Below are 20,988 nucleotides of genomic sequence, written 5' to 3'. Positions count from 1 at the left end.
GGGGACGTGTGTGTGAGGGTGGGGGGGGCGTGTGTGTGTGTGAGGGTGGGGGGGGATGTGTGTGTGTGAGGGTGGGGGGGGATGTGTGTGTGAGGGTGGGGGGGTGTGGGGACGTGTGTGTATGATGTGAGTGTGCATGTGTCAGGGTGTGTAGATATCTGGGTGTGTCTTGTGGAGGGTGTGCTTGTGTGGTGGGGGCTGAGGGATTAAGACACCTCACTGTGTCTTTGGGATAGAAATATGGAAGAATTCAGGCACTGAGGTGGTGCCCTTGCTGCAGTGAAAGGCAGGTATGTTGGTACTTGGCAGTGAGAGTCAGAAAGAGCTCTGTCCACATCACCCAGTCGTCTGCTGTGTCCCCTCACACCCAGTCGTCTGCTGTGTCCCCTCACACCCAGCCGTCTGCTGTGTCCCCTCACACCCAGCCGTCTGCTGTGTCCCCTCACACCCAGCCGTCTGCTGTGTCCCCTCACACCCTGGACTCTCGTCAAAGTTTCTCAACCCTGAAGCCCCCAGGGTACAGTGGAGACAGGTGAAGGGCAAGCCGTCAGGGACTGTGCTCGATCCCATTCGACCTCTCCACCCCCTTCGTCACATCCTCAGGATTTTTTTCACCCCTTATCTCTAAATTCTCTTGCTGTCTCCTGGAGTTTGGCTCGGAGATCACTTGACAGTTTTGGAACAGCTTGAGCCAATTCCCACCCAAAACCCCTCTCCCCATCCCCCACTCTCGCTTGCTGATTTGGGATGCTTGTCCTACTACATCGTCTGGGGCCAATCCTGTCTCACAGAAGCTGCTACAAGCCTCACCACTGACTCTCCGACAGTGCGGCACTCCCTCAGCGCTGACCCTCTGACAGTGTCCATTCCCTCAGCACTGACCCTCCGACAGTGCGGCACTCCCTCAGCACTGACCCTCCGACAGTGCGGCACTCCCTCAGCACTGACCCTCTGACAGTGTCCACTCCCTCAGCACTGACCCTCCGACAGTGCGGCACTCCCTCAGCACTGACCCTCCGACAGTGCGGCACTCCCTCAGCGCTGACCCTCCGACAGTGCGGCACTCTCTCAGCACTGACCCTCCGACAGTGCGGCACTCCCTCAGCACTGACCCTCCGACAGTGCGGCACTCTCTCAGCACTGGGGACGTTTACTGCACTAAAGACAAGAATCCCAAGTTGTTGAGGAACGAAAACAGAAATTGCTGGAAAAGCTCAGCATGTCTGGCAGCAGCTGTGGAAAGAAATCAGAATTAACGTTTCGGGCCGAATGACCCTTCCACAGAACAACTTGTATATTGTTGATGTCCTTACAAAGTATTTTTATAGATTTCACACCTTTTTGTTCATATTTTCACTTCCCTAGACTTTTGGAATGAGCTATTTGCCTCTGTGGGGTTTTGGGTTGGAGGCGGTAACTGGTCTCGACATTTCCAAATAAACCTGTGAGTGGGAGCAGAGTCAAACTCCTTGTAAAATCCACACAACAGTTAGAGCCTCAACAGAACCTGTTAGGAGCAGCAGAGTGGCTCAGTGGTTAGCACCGCTGCCTCACAGCGCCAGGGACCCGGGTTCAATCCCAGCCTGGGACAAACGGTCTGTGTGGAGTTTGCACATTCTCCCCGTGTCTGCGTGGGTTTCCTCCGGGTGCTCCAGTTTCTTTTCACAGTCCAAAGATGCGGCACTCCCTCGGCACTGACCCTCCGACAGTGCCCGCTCCCTCAGCACTGACCCTCCGACAGTGCCCGCTCCATCAGCACTGACCCTCCGACAGTGCCCGCTCCCTCAGCACTGACCCTCCGACAGTGCCCGCTCCCTCAGCACTGACCCTCCAACAGCACCCGCTCCATCAGCACTGACCCTCCGACAGTGCCCACTCCCTCAGCACTGACCCTCCGACAGTGCCCACTCCCTCAGCACTGACCCTCCGACAGCACCTGCTCCCTCAGCACTGACCCTCCGAAAGCACCTGCTCCCTCAGCACTGACCCTCCGAAAGCACCTGCTCCCTCAGCACTGACCCTCCGACAGCACCTGCTCCCTCAGCACTGACCCTCCGACAGTGCGGCACTCCGTCAGCACTGACCCTCCGACAGTGCGGCACTCCCTCAGCACTGACCCTCCGACAGTGCGGCACTCCCTCAGCACTGACCCTCCGACAGCACCCGCTCCATCAGCACTGACCCTCCGACAGCACCCGCTCCCTCAGCACTGACCCTCCGACAGCACCCGCTCCCTCAGCACTGACCCTCCGACAGTGCCTGCTGCCTGCTCCCTCAGCACTGACCCTCCAACAGTGCCTGCTCCCTTAGCACTGACCCTCCGACAGTGCCCACTCCCTCAGCACTGACTCTCCGACAGTGCGGCACTCCCTCAGCACTGACTCTCCGACAGTGCGGCACTCCCTCAGCACTGACTCTCCGACAGTGCGGCACTCCCTCAGCACTGACCCTCTGACAGTGCCCACTCCCTCAGCACTGACCCTCCGACAGTGGCCACTCCCTCAGCACTGACCCTCCGACAGTGCCCACTCCCTCAGCACTGACCCTCCGACAGTGCCCACTCCCTCAGCACTGACTCTCCGACAGTGCGGCACTCTCTCAGCACTGACCCTCCGACAGTGCCCACTCCCCCAGCACTGACCCTCCGACAGTGCCCACTCCCTCAGCACTGACCCTCCGACAGTGCGGCACTCCCTTAGTGCTGACCCTCCAACAGTGCCCACTCCCCCAGCACTGACCCTCTGACAGTGCCCACTCCCTCAGCACTGACCCTCCGACAGTGCCCACTCCCTCAGCACTGACCCTCCGACAGTGCCCACTCCCTCAGCACTGACCCTCCGACAGTGCCCACTCCCTCAGCACTGACTCTCCGACAGTGCGGCACTCCCTCAGCGCTGACCCTCCGACAGTGCCCGCTCCCTCAGCACTGACCCTCCGACAGTGCCCACTCCCCCAGCACTGACCCTCCGACAGTGCCCACTCCCTCAGCACTGACCCTCCGACAGCGCCTGCTCCCTCAGCACTGACCCTCCGACAGTGCGGCACTCCGTCAGCACTGACCCTCCGACAGTGCGGCACTCCCTCAGCACTGACCCTCCGACAGTGCGGCACTCCCTCAGCACTGACCCTCCGACAGCACCCGCTCCATCAGCACTGACCCTCCGACAGCACCCGCTCCCTCAGCACTGACCCTCCGACAGCACCCGCTCCCTCAGCACTGACCCTCCGACAGTGCCTGCTGCCTGCTCCCTCAGCACTGACCCTCTGCCTGCTCCCTCAGCACTGACCCTCCGACAGTGCACACTCCCTCAGCACTGACCCTCCGACAGTGCCTGCTCCCTCAGCACTGACCCTCCAACAGTGCCTGCTTCCTCAGCACTGACCCTCCAACAGTGCCTGCTCCCTTAGCACTGACCCTCCGACAGTGCCCACTCCCTCAGCACTGACTCTCCGACAGTGCGGCACTCCCTCAGCACTGACTCTCCGACAGTGCGGCACTCCCTCAGCACTGACCCTCCGACAGTGCCCACTCCCTCAGCACTGACCCTCTGACAGTGCCCACTCCCTCAGCACTGACCCTCCGACAGTGGCCACTCCCTCAGCACTGACCCTCCGACAGTGCCCACTCCCTCAGCACTGACCCTCCGACAGTGCCCACTCCCTCAGCACTGACTCTCCGACAGTGCGGCACTCTCTCAGCACTGACCCTCCGACAGTGCCCACTCCCCCAGCACTGACCCTCCAACAGTGCCCACTCCCTCAGCACTGACCCTCCGACAGTGCGGCACTCCCTTAGTGCTGACCCTCCAACAGTGCCCACTCCCCCAGCACTGACCCTCTGACAGTGCCCACTCCCTCAGCACTGACCCTCCGACAGTGCACACTCCCTCAGCACTGACCCTCCGACAGTGCCTGCTCCCTCAGCACTGACCCTCCAACAGTGCCTGCTTCCTCAGCACTGACCCTCCAACAGTGCCTGCTCCCTTAGCACTGACCCTCCGACAGTGCCCACTCCCTCAGCACTGACTCTCCGACAGTGCGGCACTCCCTCAGCACTGACTCTCCGACAGTGCGGCACTCCCTCAGCACTGACTCTCCGACAGTGCGGCACTCCCTCAGCACTGACCCTCCGACAGTGCCCACTCCCTCAGCACTGACCCTCTGACAGTGCCCACTCCCTCAGCACTGACCCTCCGACAGTGGCCACTCCCTCAGCACTGACCCTCCGACAGTGCCCACTCCCTCAGCACTGACCCTCCGACAGTGCCCACTCCCTCAGCACTGACTCTCCGACAGTGCGGCACTCTCTCAGCACTGACCCTCCGACAGTGCCCACTCCCCCAGCACTGACCCTCCGACAGTGCCCACTCCCTCAGCACTGACCCTCCGACAGTGCGGCACTCCCTTAGTGCTGACCCTCCAACAGTGCCCACTCCCCCAGCACTGACCCTCTGACAGTGCCCACTCCCTCAGCACTGACCCTCCGACAGTGCCCACTCCCTCAGCACTGACCCTCCGACAGTGCCCACTCCCTCAGCACTGACCCTCCGACAGTGCCCACTCCCTCAGCACTGACTCTCCGACAGTGCGGCACTCCCTCAGCGCTGACCCTCCGACAGTGCCCGCTCCCTCAGCACTGACCCTCCGACAGTGCCCACTCCCCCAGCACTGACCCTCCGACAGTGCCCACTCCCTCAGCACTGACCCTCCGACAGCGCCTGCTCCCTCAGCACTGACCCTCCGACAGTGCGGCACTCCGTCAGCACTGACCCTCCGACAGTGCGGCACTCCCTCAGCACTGACCCTCCGACAGTGCGGCACTCCCTCAGCACTGACCCTCCGACAGCACCCGCTCCATCAGCACTGACCCTCCGACAGCACCCGCTCCCTCAGCACTGACCCTCCGACAGCACCCGCTCCCTCAGCACTGACCCTCCGACAGTGCCTGCTGCCTGCTCCCTCAGCACTGACCCTCTGCCTGCTCCCTCAGCACTGACCCTCCGACAGTGCACACTCCCTCAGCACTGACCCTCCGACAGTGCCTGCTCCCTCAGCACTGACCCTCCAACAGTGCCTGCTTCCTCAGCACTGACCCTCCAACAGTGCCTGCTCCCTTAGCACTGACCCTCCGACAGTGCCCACTCCCTCAGCACTGACTCTCCGACAGTGCGGCACTCCCTCAGCACTGACTCTCCGACAGTGCGGCACTCCCTCAGCACTGACCCTCCGACAGTGCCCACTCCCTCAGCACTGACCCTCTGACAGTGCCCACTCCCTCAGCACTGACCCTCCGACAGTGGCCACTCCCTCAGCACTGACCCTCCGACAGTGCCCACTCCCTCAGCACTGACCCTCCGACAGTGCCCACTCCCTCAGCACTGACTCTCCGACAGTGCGGCACTCTCTCAGCACTGACCCTCCGACAGTGCCCACTCCCCCAGCACTGACCCTCCAACAGTGCCCACTCCCTCAGCACTGACCCTCCGACAGTGCGGCACTCCCTTAGTGCTGACCCTCCAACAGTGCCCACTCCCCCAGCACTGACCCTCTGACAGTGCCCACTCCCTCAGCACTGACCCTCCGACAGTGCCCACTCCCTCAGCACTGACCCTCCGACAGTGCCCACTCCCTCAGCACTGACCCTCCGACAGTGCCCACTCCCTCAGCACTGACTCTCCGACAGTGCGGCACTCCCTCAGCGCTGACCCTCCGACAGTGCCCGCTCCCTCAGCACTGACCCTCCGACAGTGCCCACTCCCCCAGCACTGACCCTCCGACAGTGCCCACTCCCTCAGCACTGACCCTCCGACAGTGCCTGCTCCCTCAGCACTGACCCTCCAGCAGTGCCTGCTCCCTCAGCACCGTGTTAGAGTGTGGGTGTTGGTTGGTGAATTCCCGCCTCTGGACTGAGACAGAAACCAGTCAGAGATGAAACAGCCACCCCCTGAACCAGGGATGGTGCTAATGAGATCAAAGAGCAGACAAGTGTGTCCTTGCTGCTGTGTGTGTCCCTCAGCTCTCCATCTGAACAAGACACAAGTCCCTTTCACCCTGAAAGGGGAGCAATGCTGTGTCAACCTCAACTCCTGTCCCTGACTCAGAACCCTAAAATCCCTGCCTCAGAGCTCTTATTGTGCCAAGTCTCAGTGCATTTGATTTGCTGCATTTCCCGGAAACACTCTATCTATTTTAAGTTCCTCACATTGAACAGTCAGCTCAGCTCAGTCTGTTTAAGCGGGGGGCTGGGTTCAGATAAGGCAACCCTCACAGATGCCAGTGATAATTGTAATAAATTGTCCCAGATCTCGTTCTCCTTTGCGTCCGAACTCCCTGAACCCGGTTATTCTGAATCTCCCTTGTAACTCTCTCCGCTCCGAGGTAAACAATGCCAGCAACTCCGATCTCTCTCCATCCATTCCCTATCCCATTCCTGAGCAACTCCCCCCCCACCCCCCACCACACCCTCTCCAGCTTCCAGTTCTGTCTGAGAGCATGGGCGACTGGAACAGGAGATGTTAACTCCCTCTGAGGTCTAGCGGGATCCGTGAAGGTGGAATTTGTATGCCTGGAATTTTCTGTCCTTCAATCTCCTGTTCAATCATCCACAGCGACATTGGGAATCAAAAGAGATCACATGATTGTTTCCGATCTGCTGACCCTCCGACATTGCGGCACTCCCTCAGCACTGACCCTCCGACAGTGCGGCACTCCGTCAGCACTGACCCTCCGACAGTGCGGCACTCCGTCAGCACTGACCCTCCAACAGTGCGGCACTCCGTCAGCACTGACCCTCCAACAGTGCGGCACTCCGTCAGCACTGACCCTCCGACAGTGCGGCACTCCCTCAGCACTGACCCTCCAACAGTGCGGCACTCCGTCAGCACTGACCCTCCGACAGTGCGGCACTCCCTCAGCACTGACCCTCCGACAGTGCGGTGCTCCCTCAGCACTGACCCTCCGACAGTGCGGCACTCCCTCAGCACTGACCCTCCAACAGTGCGGCACTCCGTCAGCACTGACCCTCCGACAGTGCGGCACTCCGTCAGCACTGACCCTCCGACAGTGCGGCACTCCGTCAGCACTGACCCTCCGACAGTGCGGCACTCCGTCAGCACTGACCCTCCAACAGTGCGGCACTCCCTCAGCACTGACCCTCCGACAGTGCGGCACTCCGTCAGCACTGACCCTCCGACAGTGCGGCACTCCCTCAGCACTGACCCTCCAACAGTGCGGCACTCCGTCAGCACTGACCCTCCGACAGTGCGGCACTCCGTCAGCACTGACCCTCCAACAGTGCGGCACTCCGTCAGCACTGACCCTCCAACAGTGCGGCACTCCGTCAGCACTGACCCTCCGACAGTGCGGCACTCCCTCAGCACTGACCCTCCAACAGTGCGGCACTCCGTCAGCACTGACCCTCCGACAGTGCGGCACTCCCTCAGCACTGACCCTCCGACAGTGCGGTGCTCCCTCAGCACTGACCCTCCGACAGTGCGGCACTCCCTCAGCGCTGACCCTCCAACAGTGCGGCACTCCCTCAGCGCTGACCCTCTGACAGTGCGGCACTCCCTCAGCGCTGACCCTCCAACAGTGCCCACTCCCTCAGCGCTGACCCTCTGACAGTGCCCACTCCCTCAGCACTGACCCTCCAACAGTGCCCACTCCCTCAGCGCTGACCCTCTGACAGTGCCCACTCCCTCAGCACTGGCCCTCCGACAGTGCCCACTCCCTCAGCACTGACCCTCCGACAGTGCCCACTCCCTCAGCACTGACCCTCCGACAGCACCCGCTCCCTCAGCAATGACCCTCCGACAGTGCGGCACTCCCTCAGTACTGACCCTCCGACAGTGCCCACTACCTCAGCACTGATCCTCCGACAGTGTGGCGCTCTCTCAGCACTGACCCTCCGACAATGTGGTACTCCCTCAGTGCTGACCCTCTGACAGTGCGGCTCTCCCTCAGCACTGACCCTCCGACAGTGCCCACTCCCTCAGCGCTGACCCTCCGACAGTGCGGCGCTCCCTCAGCACTGACCCTCCGATATTGCGGCACTCCCTCAGCACTGACCCTCCAACAGTGCGGCACTCCCTCAGCACTGACCCTCCGACAGTGCGGCACTCCCTCAGCACTGACCCTCCAACAGTGCCCACTCCCTCAGCACTGACCCTCCGACAGTGCGGCGCTCCCTCAGCACTGACCCTCCGAAAGCACCTGCTCCCTCAGCACTAACCCTCCGACAGTGCGGCACTCCCTCAGCACTGACCCTTCGACAGTGCAGCGCTCCCTCAGCACTGACCCTCCGACAGTGCAGCGCTCCCTCAGCACTGACCCTCCGACAGCACCCGCTCCCTCAGCACTGACCCTCCAACAGTGCCCACTCCCTCAGCACTGACCCTTCGACAGTGCAGCGCTCCCTCAGCACTGACCCTCCGACAGCACCCGCTCCCTCAGCACTGACCCTACGACAGCACCTGCTCCCTCAGCACTGACCCTCCGAAAGCACCTGCTCCCTCAGCACTGACCCTCCGACAGTGCGGCACTCCGTCAGCACTGACCCTACAACAGCACCCACTCCCTCAGCACTGACCCTCCGAAAGCACCTACTCCCTCAGCACTGACCCTCCGACAGTGCGGCACTCCGTCAGCACTGACCCTCCGACAGTGCGGCACTCCGTCAGCACTGACCCTCCGACAGTGGGGCGCTCCCTCAGCACTGACCCTCCGACAGTGCGGCACTCCCTCAGCACTGACCCTCCGACAGTGCGGCACACCCTCAGCACTGACCCTCCGACAGTGCGGCACTCCCTCAGCACTGACCCTCCGACAGTGCGGCACTCCCTCAGTGCTGACCCTCCGACAGGGCCCACTCCCTCAGCACTGACCCTCCGACAATGCGGCATCCCTCAGCACTGACCCTCCGACAGTGCGGCACTCCCTCAGTGCTGACCCTCCGACAGGGCCCACTCCCTCAGCACTGACCCTCCGACAGTGCGGCACTCCGTCAGCACTGACCCTCCGACAGTGCGGCACTCCGTCAGCACTGACCCTCCGACAGTGGGGCGCTCCCTCAGCACTGACCCTCCGACAGTGCGGCACTCCCTCAGCACTGACCCTCCGACAGTGCGGCACACCCTCAGCACTGACCCTCCGACAGTGCGGCACTCCCTCAGCACTGACCCTCCGACAGTGCGGCACTCCCTCAGTGCTGACCCTCCGACAGGGCCCACTCCCTCAGCACTGACCCTCCGACAATGCGGCATCCCTCAGCACTGACCCTCCGACAGTGCGGCACTCCCTCAGTGCTGACCCTCCGACAGGGCCCACTCCCTCAGCACTGACCCTCCGACAGTGCGGCACTCCCTCAGTGCTGACCCTCCGACAGTGCGGCGTCTTATGTTTACCGACTGATGTCATAAAGTCATTCAGCACGGATACAGACCCTTCAGCCCACTCAGTCCAGTCCGACCATAACCCCAAACTAAACCAGTCCCACCTGCCTGATCCTGGCCCATATCCCTGCAAACCTTTCCCCTTCAAGTTCTTATCCAAATGTCTTTGAATCATTGTAATTGTACCCACAACCCCCACTTCACCAGGAAGTCCATTCCACACATGAACCACCCTCTGCGTAAAAGATTTGCGCCTCATTTTTAAATCTCCCTCCTCTCACCTTAAAAATATGCCCCCTAGTCCCCAACTCTCGGGAAGAGACTCCTCATTCTTTTATAAACTTCTATCAGGTCACCCCTCAACCTCCTAAGAAAATAATTCCCAGCCTCTCCACCCCTTCTTTAGAATTCAAAATGGCAGAGCAACTTTGAGGGGCCAAATGACTGACTCCTGTTCCTTATGGTCCTTGGGAATCCTCCTTAATGTCTTTACCCTGTCTCATCCTAGTCATAGAGGCATTCAGCACAGAAGAAAATCCTTTGGCCCAACTTGTCCATGCTTTCCTCAGCTAAACCAGTCCCATTTCCCTGCTTTGGACTATAGTCCTTTGTAGGTTTCCTATTCATGGACTTGTCCAAACATCCACACACGTACCACCCTCTGTGTGAAAAAGTTGCCCCTTAGGTCCCTTTTATATCTTTCCCCTCTCACCCTAAACCCTCAAGTTCTGGAATCCCCGACCCTAGGGAAGAGACTTTGCCTATTTACCCTATCCATTCCCCTCATGATTTTATAAACTTCTATAAGGTCACCCCTCAGCCTCCGACGCTCCAGGGAAAACAGCCCCAGTGTGTACAGCCTCTCCCTGTAGCTCAGATCCTCCAACCCTGGCAACATCCTTGTAAATCTTTTCTGAACCCTTTCAAGTTTCGCAACATCCTTCCTGTAGGAGGGAGACCAGAATTGCACACAATATTCCAAAAGGGGCCTCACCAATGTCCTGTACAGCCGCAACATGACCTCCCAACCCCTGTACTCCATGCTCTGACCAATAAAGGAAAGCATACCTTCACTATCCTATCCACCTGCGACTCCACTTTCAAGGAGCTCTGAACCTGCACTCCAAGATCTCTTTGTTCAGCAACACTCCCCAGGACCTAACCATTAAGTGTATAAGTCGTGTGATGATTTACCTTTCCCAAATGGCAGCACCTCACATTTATCTGAATTAAACTCCATCTGCTGTTTCTCAGCCCATTGCCCGTCTGGTCCAGATCCAGTTAGTTAATTATTCTCTGTTATACTTTAAGAAATAAAGTGGTTAATTTTTACTTTAAATAGTTCTTGGCCACTCAAATTTTCACAGATTACTGCACGGGATAAATCTTTTCCATGTTTCTAGTGTAAATGAAGCAGGAGGGTTTACCCCGAAGGTTACAATCTTCGCTGTCCACCACACCTGGAATCTTGGTGTCATCTGCAAACTTACTAACCATTTAAAAAAAGTCCCAGCTTATCTGGGCTCTCCTTATGACGATGGCATCATGATATTATCGCTGGACTGTTAATCCTGAGACCCAGATAATGTCCTGGGGACCGGGATTCAAATCCTGCCTCAGCAGATGGTGGAAATCAAGATCAATAAAAATCTGGAATGAAGAGTCTAATGATGTCCATGAATCCATTGCCAATCGTTGGAAAACCCCATCTGGGTCACTAATGTCCATTCGGGAAGGAAACTGTCATCCTTACCTGGTCAGGCCTACACGTGACTCCAGACCCACAGCAATGTGATTGGCTCTTCGCTGCCCTCTGGCCAATTAGAGTCATAGAGGTGTACAGCACGGAAACAGACCCTTCAGTCCAACTCGTCCATGCTGACCAGATATCCCAACCCAATCTAGTCCCACTTGCCAGTGTTACAACATGGGGTAAACTCTCCTGCTTCATTTACACTCGAAACATGGAAAAGATTTATCCCGTGCAGTAATCTGTGAAAATTTGAGTGGCCAAGAACTATTTAAAGTAAAAATTAACCATTTTATTTCTTAAAGTATAACAGAGAATAATTAACTAACAACCATTTACAATTCCTTTCTCTAACCTATCTTTACCTTCCCTTCTCTAATACTAGAGATGGAAATGTGTTGCTGGAAAAGCGCAGCAGGTCAGGCAGCATCTAGGGAACAGGAGAATCGACGTTTCGGGCATTAGCCCTTCTTCAGGAAATCCTGAAGAAGGGCTAATGCCCAAAACGTCGATTCTCCTGTTCCCTAGATGCTGCCTGACCTGCTGCGCTTTTCCAGCAACACATTTCCATCTCTGATCTCCAGCATCTGCAGACCTCACTTTCTCCTTCTCTAATACTAGTCTGATAAACCCCCCTCTGATTAAGATTTACCAAAAATTCAATTTTTCAAAAGCAGCCAGCTGTTGAATCTTTCATTTGGATCTTCCTGTGTCTTCTTCTCAGGGATTATGCCTCACAGGTTATGATTTGATAAAGGTACCTTTAAGAGAGCTTTTTTGGGGGGCAGTCTCTACATGCTGGTTTGGCAGTTTTCCTCCCAACAGTTCAATTTTCCCCAGTTTTATACCCCTCAAAGCATTGGATTGTGTCGTTGGCTTTTAAGATTGTCAATATACTCAATTTAAACTGGATTGGAATTCGATATTTGTCGGTTGGCCTAATTTGAACTGATTGGCCGAATTTGAATCTGTTTTGTCATTTCCAGGCAATCAGCTACCCCAGTAGCTGGACCACACGTTACACGTTTGAGAACACTTGGTGCTGTGTCAGCGAGTCTCAGAGCTTTTATCTGCCACCTGCTTCATTCTACACTGTGCCCTCTTTAGGTGCTGTTTAGTGAACTCACCTACTCGATTTAGTCTCCCTCAACCCCTGACACGAACCTAAGTGTGAGATCTCCGACTTTGGTCCTGTCAATTTTTCTTTAATTAATTTCAAAGGACCTCTCACTTCATGTCCAAATATTAACCCGAAGGGAGTGAACTGAGTGGATTTATTTGGGGCATCCCTAATGGCAAACGATACGAATGGGATACCTTTATCCCAATCGTTCGGGTAATCCTGACAATATGTTCTCAACATGGTCTTCAAGATCTGATGCCACCTTTCTGAAGCTCCCTGGGATTCAGGATGATGCGCACTGGATTTAAAGTGCTGTATACCTAAGCTATCCATAACCTCCTTAAACAGCCTAGCAGTAAAATGTGACCCTTGGTGCGACTGAATCTCTCTGGATAGCCCATACCGTGTGAAGAAAGCTACTAACTCCTCGACTACCCCTTTAGCCTTGATACTCTGTAATGGAATTGCCTCCGGAAATCTGATAGACACATCCATTCTGGTGAACAAGTACTGGTTCCCACTTTTAGTTCTCAGGAGGGGACCTACACAATCAATTATAACCCCCGTGAAAGGTTCCTCAAATGTGGGAACTGGCAGCAAAGGGGCTGGTTTTATTACCGCCCTGTGGCTAACCTACCATTTGGCATGTGTGACACGTACGGCAAAAGTTAGCCACATCCTTGTGCATTCCAGGCCAATAAAAATGTTTTTGTATCTTAGCCTGAGACTTTCATACCCCTAGGTGACCTCCTACAGGTAGTTTGTGTGCTACCCATAACCCTTCCTGTCTGTGTGCTACCGGCATCACAATCTGGTGCGCTTTGGCCTATTTCTCCTCTGCACTAACCTGCCGTGGTCTCCATTTCCCTCTGAGGATTCTATCTTTCAGATAATAACCCTCTGGAATATTCTCTGCCTCCTGTTCAGAGTACACATCCACATATATATCTTTTATCATCTTGTCTTGCTGTTGTAAGTCCCTTAGCCTTTCAGGACTAAATACCTCTGTCTGACCCTCTGCCTGTTCAGGTTTCTTCTGCATCATTACGTCAACCAGGGTGTCCGCTAACTGAACCTCAACTCCTTCATCTTTCTCCTTAGTTTTCACTTCGACTTATGACAATGGGATCTGGTTACCACACAGTCTGGGAAAATACCGGGATATTTCTGTTTTTAACTCCTCAGTTTCTTGGTCTTCCTTGGGCTTCTCCACAACAAGGGGTGTCACTCCCACCTCGGATCCTGCCAAATCCTTCCCAAGAACAAACTGAATTCCTGGAGCTGACGCTCTGTCAATCGCTCCCACTGTAACTTCCCCAGTCTTGAGTTGACACTCCAACTTGCTCTTACATAGGGGACATGCTAAATTTCTGTCCATCTGTCCCACAAATTACCACACGCTCGGGTAACAGATCAGAAAGAGTGCATTTTCGCTCATCCCTTACTATCAGCGACTGGTTGGATCCTGTATCTCTCAAAATTATAACTTCTTGTCCTTCTCCCTGTTCTCTCTGAGTAAACTTTACCTACAGGGGTGAAGTCTTTGTGGAGATCAGGTACTAACTCCAAACCCAGCCCCTGCCTAGGCCGTGCACTCTCCTGCAGCTCCTCGGCTCTTCATGGGGATCTCCTTTACTCTCTTCACTAATGCCACTGGCTTAGCTTCTTTTACCACATCTTTTCCCACAATGCCTTTCTTTAACGACCAGCACTGTCTCACCTTCTGGCCATGAAACACCGTTTCCCAGTGTCCTTCTGAAACCACCGGCACAGTGATTTTCTGTGTCCCACTCCATTACAGTGAAAACACCTGTGGCCTTTCACCTCCCGCCCACTCTATTAGGGCTTCTTTTTTATCCTGTGGTAAATTCCTACCAGCGTTCTCCACTCTTGGTTTTGTAGTGTAGGATCTCCCCTTCTCTCAACTTCTAACCCTCAGAGGGTGAAATTCTGGCCGGAATCTTGTCTTATGCACCAACACGTATTCATCTGTTAATTCTGCTGCGCTTCTTTCTTCCTGAACTTTCTGTTCCTCCACGTGAATTCTTACCATCTCTGGAAGTGAGTTTTTAAAGTCCTCCAGCAGAATAATCTGTCTTGAAGCCTCAAAGGTCCCATCTATTTTTAAAGCACGCACCCATCAATCAAAATGACAATGGTTAATTCTTTCAAATTCAACATAAGTCTGACCTGGTTCCTTGTTTGTGTTTCTGAACTCCATTTTCTTCTAACTCCATTTTCCTCAATTGTACTATAAGTTTTTCTACCTCTACTGCACTTGTCTGTTTCTCTAACGCACCTAAGTGTTTGAATAATTCCCTTCTGCTTTGAGCAGAATTTCTGCGGAGAGGTAACACCTATTCCGATAAGTCCTGACGAACCTATCCCAACAGTCACTGCATCAGAGATCAGATCAGTTTTCCTTTGTGTGAATCCAAGGAAAGCAACGGGACCAGACGGAGTACCAGGCCGTGCACTCAGAGCATGCACAGATCAACTGGCAGAGATCTTCTCGGATATCTTCAACCTCTCCCTGCAGCAGGCCACTGTCCCTGCCTGTTTCAAGAGGGCCAACATCATCCCTGTGCCTAAGGTGGCTCATGCAGCATGTCTCAATGACTACCGCCCAGTGGTAGTGGTCATGAAGCGCTTTGAAAGGCTGGTCATGGCATTAAATCAACTCCAGCCTCCCCACACTCTTGACCCACTCCAGTTTGCCTATCGGACCAACAGATCCACGTCAGATGCCATATCACTTGCCCTTCACTCTGCCCCAGAACATCTTGACACCAAGAACAGCTACGCAAGAATCCTACTCATTGACTACAGTTCAGCCTCCAACACTATTATCCCCTCGAGACTGATTACTAAACTTAGTGATCTCAGACTAAGCCCCACACTCTGCAACTGGATCCTCAGTTTCCTGACCCACAGGCCACAATCAGTGAAGATTGGGGACAATATTTCATCCTCACTAACCCTCCACACTGGAGCCATCCAGAGGTGCGTACTCAGCCCCCTACTGTACTCACTGTATACCCAGGACTGCGTCGCCAAATACCAGACTAATGCCATTTACAAGTTCGCTGATGACACCACCATAGTCGGTCAAATCTCAGATGGTGACGAAAGAGACTACAGACAGGAGGTGGAAGACCTGGAAAAATGGCGCATTGAGAATAACCTAGCTCTGAATGCCGGCAAAACCAAGGAACTCATTATTGACTTTCGGCGGGATGTTACTCATGCCCCCTACACATTAACAGCACAGAGGTGGAACGAGAGAGAGTGTCAAGCTCCTGAGAGTGGTCATCCACAACAAGCTTTCTTGGACTCTCCATGTGGACGCACTGGTTACAAAGGCCCAACAATGTCTCCTCTTCCTCAGGCAGCTGAGGAAATTTGGCATAATGGCAAATACCCTTGCCAACTTTTATAGGTGCGCCATCGAGAGCATTCTGTCTGGATGTATCACTACCTGGTGTGGCAACTGTACCATTCAAGATCAGAGACGGTTACAGAGAGTGGTGAACTCGGCCCGGACAATCACAAAGGCCAACCTCCCATCTATAGAATCCATCTACTAGACCCACTGTCAGGGAAAGGCCACCAGCATTCTCAAAGATCCATCCCACCCTGGCAATGTTTTTCTACAACCTCTACCATCGGGGAGAAGGTACAGAAGCCTGAACACACGCACCAGCCGGTTTCGAAACAGTTTCTACCCTGCTGTTGTCAGAATACTGAGTGGACTCTCAAACCCTTGACATTCGCTTGTCCCTGTGTTTTTGTTTTTGCTGCTGTTTCCCTATTATTTACTATCTAATAAATAATAGGTAAACAGCACACACCCACCCACGTGCACACATATAAGTTTGTGAGGTGAATTTGTACTTGCAGAATTACATTTTATTCTGCTCAAAAACTGCCTGAATCCATGTATGAATATGTAAATCCCTTTTTTAGATTGGAATCAGTCTGAACATTGGGGCCTCACACAGGGCACCTGACACCTTCAATGCACTACCCAGGCCAACATAGCACCTATTGTTGAAGTTCACTTGAGAATGTAACTTTAAGAAAGTTATTGGATTTACATATTAAAGAACTGAAACCAACATGGTCATTCTAAAAGATGAGAGACTTAACAAACAATCCAGGTCTTTTTCAATATATAATTTCAGTTTAATCACACTGTAAACTTTTGCTATAAGTTCTGTGTCCTACTATCTTATACTCCACAACTACCTGATGAAGGAGCAGTGCTCTGACAGCTAGTGGTTCCAAATAAACCTGTTGGATTATAACCTCGTACACCTCAGTTCAGCACCAGCACCTCCAAATCATAACATCCTTATAAATCTTTTCTGAACCTTTTCAAGTTTCACAACATCCTTCCGATAGGAGGGAGACCAGAATCGCACACGATATTCCAAAAGTGGCCTAACCAACGTCCTGTACAGCCACAACATGACCTCCCAACTCCAAGGAGAAAGTGAGGACTGCAGATGCTGGATATCAGAGTTTAAGAGTGTGGTGCTGGAAAAGCGCAGCGGGTCAGGCAGCATCCGCGGAGCAGGAGAATCGACGTTTACACCCCCTTCCCAACTCCTACACTCAATGTTTGGTCTAATAGAAGAAAGCTGAAAAAGTGTTGCTGGAAAAGCGCAGCAGGTCAGGCAGCATCCAGGGGACAGGAGAAGGGCTTATGCCCGAAACGTCGATTCTCCTGTTCCTTGGATGCTGCCTGACCTGCTGCGCTTTTCCAGCAATACATTTTCAGCTCTGATCTCCAGCATCTGCAGACCTCACTTTCTCCTCTAATAGAAGAAAGCAGAACAAACATTTTATTCACTATCCCATCTACCTGCAAGTTCACTTTCAAGGAGCTATGAACCTGCACTCCAAGGTCTCTTTGTTCAGCAACACTCCCCAGGACAGGGCAATAAGTATTGGCCTCGCCAGTGACTCTATCCTACTGGGAATGAATTTTTTTTAAATTTCAAATCCTCCAGTGCTGGTAACACCTACATAAATCTTATAATTAATTCATAACATGCACTGTTCTTAATTAAATGAAAAAAATACATAAATTTTACTTAATGCTGTGGTAATTTCATAACTTTTATATGAGATATTCCCCCAATTGCTTCTAAACTACGAAATACTTCCCCCACCCTTCCTATGACTGATGGTTTAGTGCAGATTACGTCATGGGGGAGGGGTGAGTGTGCCTGCCCCTTTAAAACCCGAGGCGTCGCCTCGGCTTTTTCCGGAATCCTTCGGAGGCGGCGGCGGCCTCGAGCGCTGTCTGGGATCGGGGGGGGTGGGCGGGGCCAGGCCTCGAGCGCTGTCTGGGATCGGAGGGGGTGGGCGGGGCCAGACCTCGGCTCCCCGGAGCGGGGGAAGCGCTCGTGTGTTTCCGTCAGGTAGGCGGGTCCTCCTATAACCCCGCCCACCCACCCCCAACCACCATCGGCGACCGGAGATTGCCGAGCGCGGCGCTCGGCTCTTTCCGTCGCAGCTGCGGTGCTGAGGAGAGAGAGAGAGACGCAAGTTCGAGAGCAGCATCCTCCTAGAGCTTTATAAAAACGAGAGAAAAATAAGAAAGAATAATTCCCGAAATAAAAAAAATGGCTGAAATCACCAACATCAGACCCTCCTTCGGTGAGTTTTGCAATTTAATTTAGGGGGTGGCTGTATAAGAGAGGGGAAAATCTTAAAACCTAATGTTAAAATGCAACCTTTCTACGTAGATGGATTAGTGCAGTGTATAGACCTCTCCACAACCCGGGCCTCCCCCCAACCCCCCACCCAAACAAAATAAAACGCCATGCATTTGTGGAAGGGCTGCATTTAAAATGTTTACTTATTTTTTTTTAAAATCCTATTTGCAAAATGCAGTTCTTTTTCCCCTCATTTCACTCTGAATTGTAATCTCTGTAAATTGGGTAAGGGGATTGAGGCATTCGTTTTAATTTCTGGGTTTATTAAGCCATTATTGTATTCTGTGTGGTTTATCATTTAGATATTGTGTTTAAGATGTTTGAATCCCTCCTGTCTCCACCCCCCCCCCCCCCCCCCCCGCACACACACACACACACATACACATAGACACACACACACACACAGTGTACAAGCCTGTCCCTGCAGCATTTTAATGTTAAAATGCTGGGGCTGCTTTTTTGCAATCTGCCAGGTTTACTTGTGTGTTTGTGGGGCTGAGTTTGGGGAGAATGACGTGATGTCTATTTCAAGGCTGTCTCTGTGTGTATGGTGTGTGCGTGTGTCTGTGCCTTGCCTTCTCCCTATTGTTAATAAAGATCCAATCAATCCATTCCACCCCCCCCCCCCCCACCTTCCCCAGTCAACCCAGTAAACAGAGAGATCATTATCCAAAAGCGCTCCAGGCACACCCTCCATGCAAAACCAGACTTCGTTCCCCACAGCCCCTCCAACCCACCACACCATTCCCAACTCACTCTGCTTTCAAACCCTCCTCGCAATTCTGCTGAGCGAACTTTCACCTTCTCTCAAACCCAGGGGAGGGGTAAAACACTAGGAAGCAGCCCCAGAAGGGGAGGCCTTGTGATAATGTCACCGGACTGTTAATCCAAAGAGCTTTATTCGTTCACGGTGTCGCTGGCTAGGCAGTATTTAATACCCATCCCTAATTGCCTCGAGGGCAGTTCAAAATCAAGCACATTGCTGTGGTTCTGGAGTCAAACGTAGGTCAGACCGGGTAAGGATGGCAGCTTCCTCCCCGAAAGGATATTAGTGAACCAGACGGGTTTTTCTGATAATTGATTCGTGGTCATAGTTACATGCTTAATTCCAGAATTTTTTTTTTAGAAACTGAATTCAAATTCCACCAGCTGCCTTGGCAGGAATTGAACCAAGTCCCCAAAACATTACCTAGGTCTCGAGATCAACAGTCCAGTCATAAAATCACCTCTGCCCCATACCGAAGTAATGTTCGTGGGATTAAGGTTCAAATCCCGCTATGTCAGATTGAATTCAATTTTTTTTTAAATCTGGGATTAAAGTGATGACTATGAACCCCATTTGTCACCTGTTATTCTATTTCTAAACCTCACTGAGCTCCTCGATTAGATTCCAGTCTGTAACTCCCTCCCGGGTTATCTGTTATTCTGTATATAACACCCACCCCGATCCCCTCGATTAGATTCCAGTCTGTAACTCCTTCCCGGGTATCTGTTATTCTGTATATAAACCCCACCCCGATCCCCTCGATTAGGTTCCAGTCTGTAACTCCCTCCCGGGTATCTGTTATTCTGTATATAAACCCCACCCCGATCCCCTCGATTAGATTCCAGTCTGTAACTCCCTCCCGGTGTATCTGTTATTCTGTATATAAACCCCACCCCGATTCCCTCGATTAGATTCCAGTCTGTAACTCACTCCCGGGGAGCTGTTATTCTGTATATAAACCCCACCCCGATCCCCTCGATTAGATTCCAGTCTGTAACTCCCTCCCGGGTATCTGTTATTGTACATAGAGTCATAGAGATGTACATCACAGAAACAGACCCTTCGGTCCAACTCCTCCATGCTGACCAGATATCCTAAAGTAATCTAGTCCCATTTGCCAGCATCCGGCCCATATCCCACCAAACCCTTCCTATTCATATACCCATCCAAGTGCCTCTTAAATGTTGCAATTGTACCAGCCTCCACCACATCCTCTGGCAGCTCATTCCATACACGTACCACCCTCTGCGTGAAATAGTTGCCCCTTAGGTCTCTATCATATCTTTCCCCTCTCACCCTAAACCTATGCCCCTTTAGTTCTGGACTCCCCCACCCCAGGGAAAAGACCTTGTCTATTTATCCTATCCATGCCCCTCATGATTTTGTAAACCTCTCTAAGGTCACCCCTCGGCCTCCGACACTCCAGCCCTAGCCTACTCAACCTCTCATTCTAGCTCAAACCCGAAGGGCTTTTGCACGATTTTCCTGCTCCTCAGATGCTGTCTGACCTGCTGTGCTTTTCCAGCAACACTTTGACCTAAACCCTCCAACCCTGGCAACATCCTTGTAAATCTTTTCTGAACCCTTTCAAGTTTCACAACATCTTTCCGATAGGAAGGAGACCAGAATTGCACGTAATATTCCAACAGTGGCCTAACCAATGTCCTGTACAGCCGCAACATGACCTCCCAACTCCTGTACTCAATACTCTGACCAATAAAAGGCAAACACCTTCTTCACCACACTGTCTATCTGTGACTCTGTCTTCATGGCAATACCGTGGAGGAACAGCACAGAGAGGATCCCAGATCCCTCAGCCAGGCCATTCTGCCCTTCGCTGGTCCCAGTATAGCGTGTGTGGCAGCGCTGAGTGGGGAATGGAGAGACAAGGAGTGAATATAACCCCCACATGACTCCTCCTGAGCGCTCCCACCTCCCCCCGCGGATGTGAAGTACGTTTAATTCAATTGAGAGAGGGGCTGGAGGAGGCAACAGAGATAGGGAGGGGGTGTAGGGGCTAGAGGGGGTGACAGCGATAGGGAGGGGGTGTAGGGGCTGGAGGGGGTGACAGAGATAGGGAGGGGGTGTAGGGGCTGGAGGGGGTGACAGAGATAGGGAGGGGGTGTAGGGGCTAGAGGGGGTGACAGAGATAGGGAGGGGGTGTAGGGGCTGGAGGGGGTGACAGAGATAGGGAGGGGGTGTAGGGGCTGGAGGAGATGACAGAGATAGGGAGG

General features: G+C 53.5%; 1 protein-coding gene and 1 long non-coding RNA gene across 3 annotated transcripts in view; both read left to right on the top strand.

The window, feature by feature from the left end:
- The first annotated feature begins 180 nt into the window (after positions 1-180).
- LOC148135296 (uncharacterized) lies at positions 181-14,809 on the top strand. Its single transcript, XR_015755392.1, has 3 exons — positions 181-290; positions 12,126-12,246; positions 14,598-14,809. It is a non-coding gene; the product is annotated as an uncharacterized LOC148135296 (long non-coding RNA).
- Positions 14,810-17,801: 2,992 nt separating this feature from the next.
- LOC122547828 (synaptotagmin-11-like) overlaps positions 17,802-20,988 on the top strand; it is a 28,873-nt gene continuing 25,686 nt past the window's right edge. For both annotated transcript variants that reach the window (XM_087985163.1, XM_087985162.1), the window contains exon 1: positions 17,802-17,929. In XM_087985163.1, coding sequence (XP_087841289.1) covers positions 17,896-17,929 — 34 coding nt within the window. In that variant the 5' untranslated portion in view covers positions 17,802-17,895. The remainder of the gene's footprint in view (positions 17,930-20,988) is intronic.

This window comes from Chiloscyllium plagiosum, unplaced genomic scaffold (genome assembly GCF_037043375.1).
Source record: "Chiloscyllium plagiosum isolate Xiang-an unplaced genomic scaffold, Cpla_swu_hap1 HiC_scaffold_50, whole genome shotgun sequence".
NCBI classification, from domain to species: domain Eukaryota; kingdom Metazoa; phylum Chordata; class Chondrichthyes; order Orectolobiformes; family Hemiscylliidae; genus Chiloscyllium; species Chiloscyllium plagiosum.
Note: the sequence above shows the minus strand (reverse complement) of the source record. Positions and strands in the feature narration are given on the sequence as shown.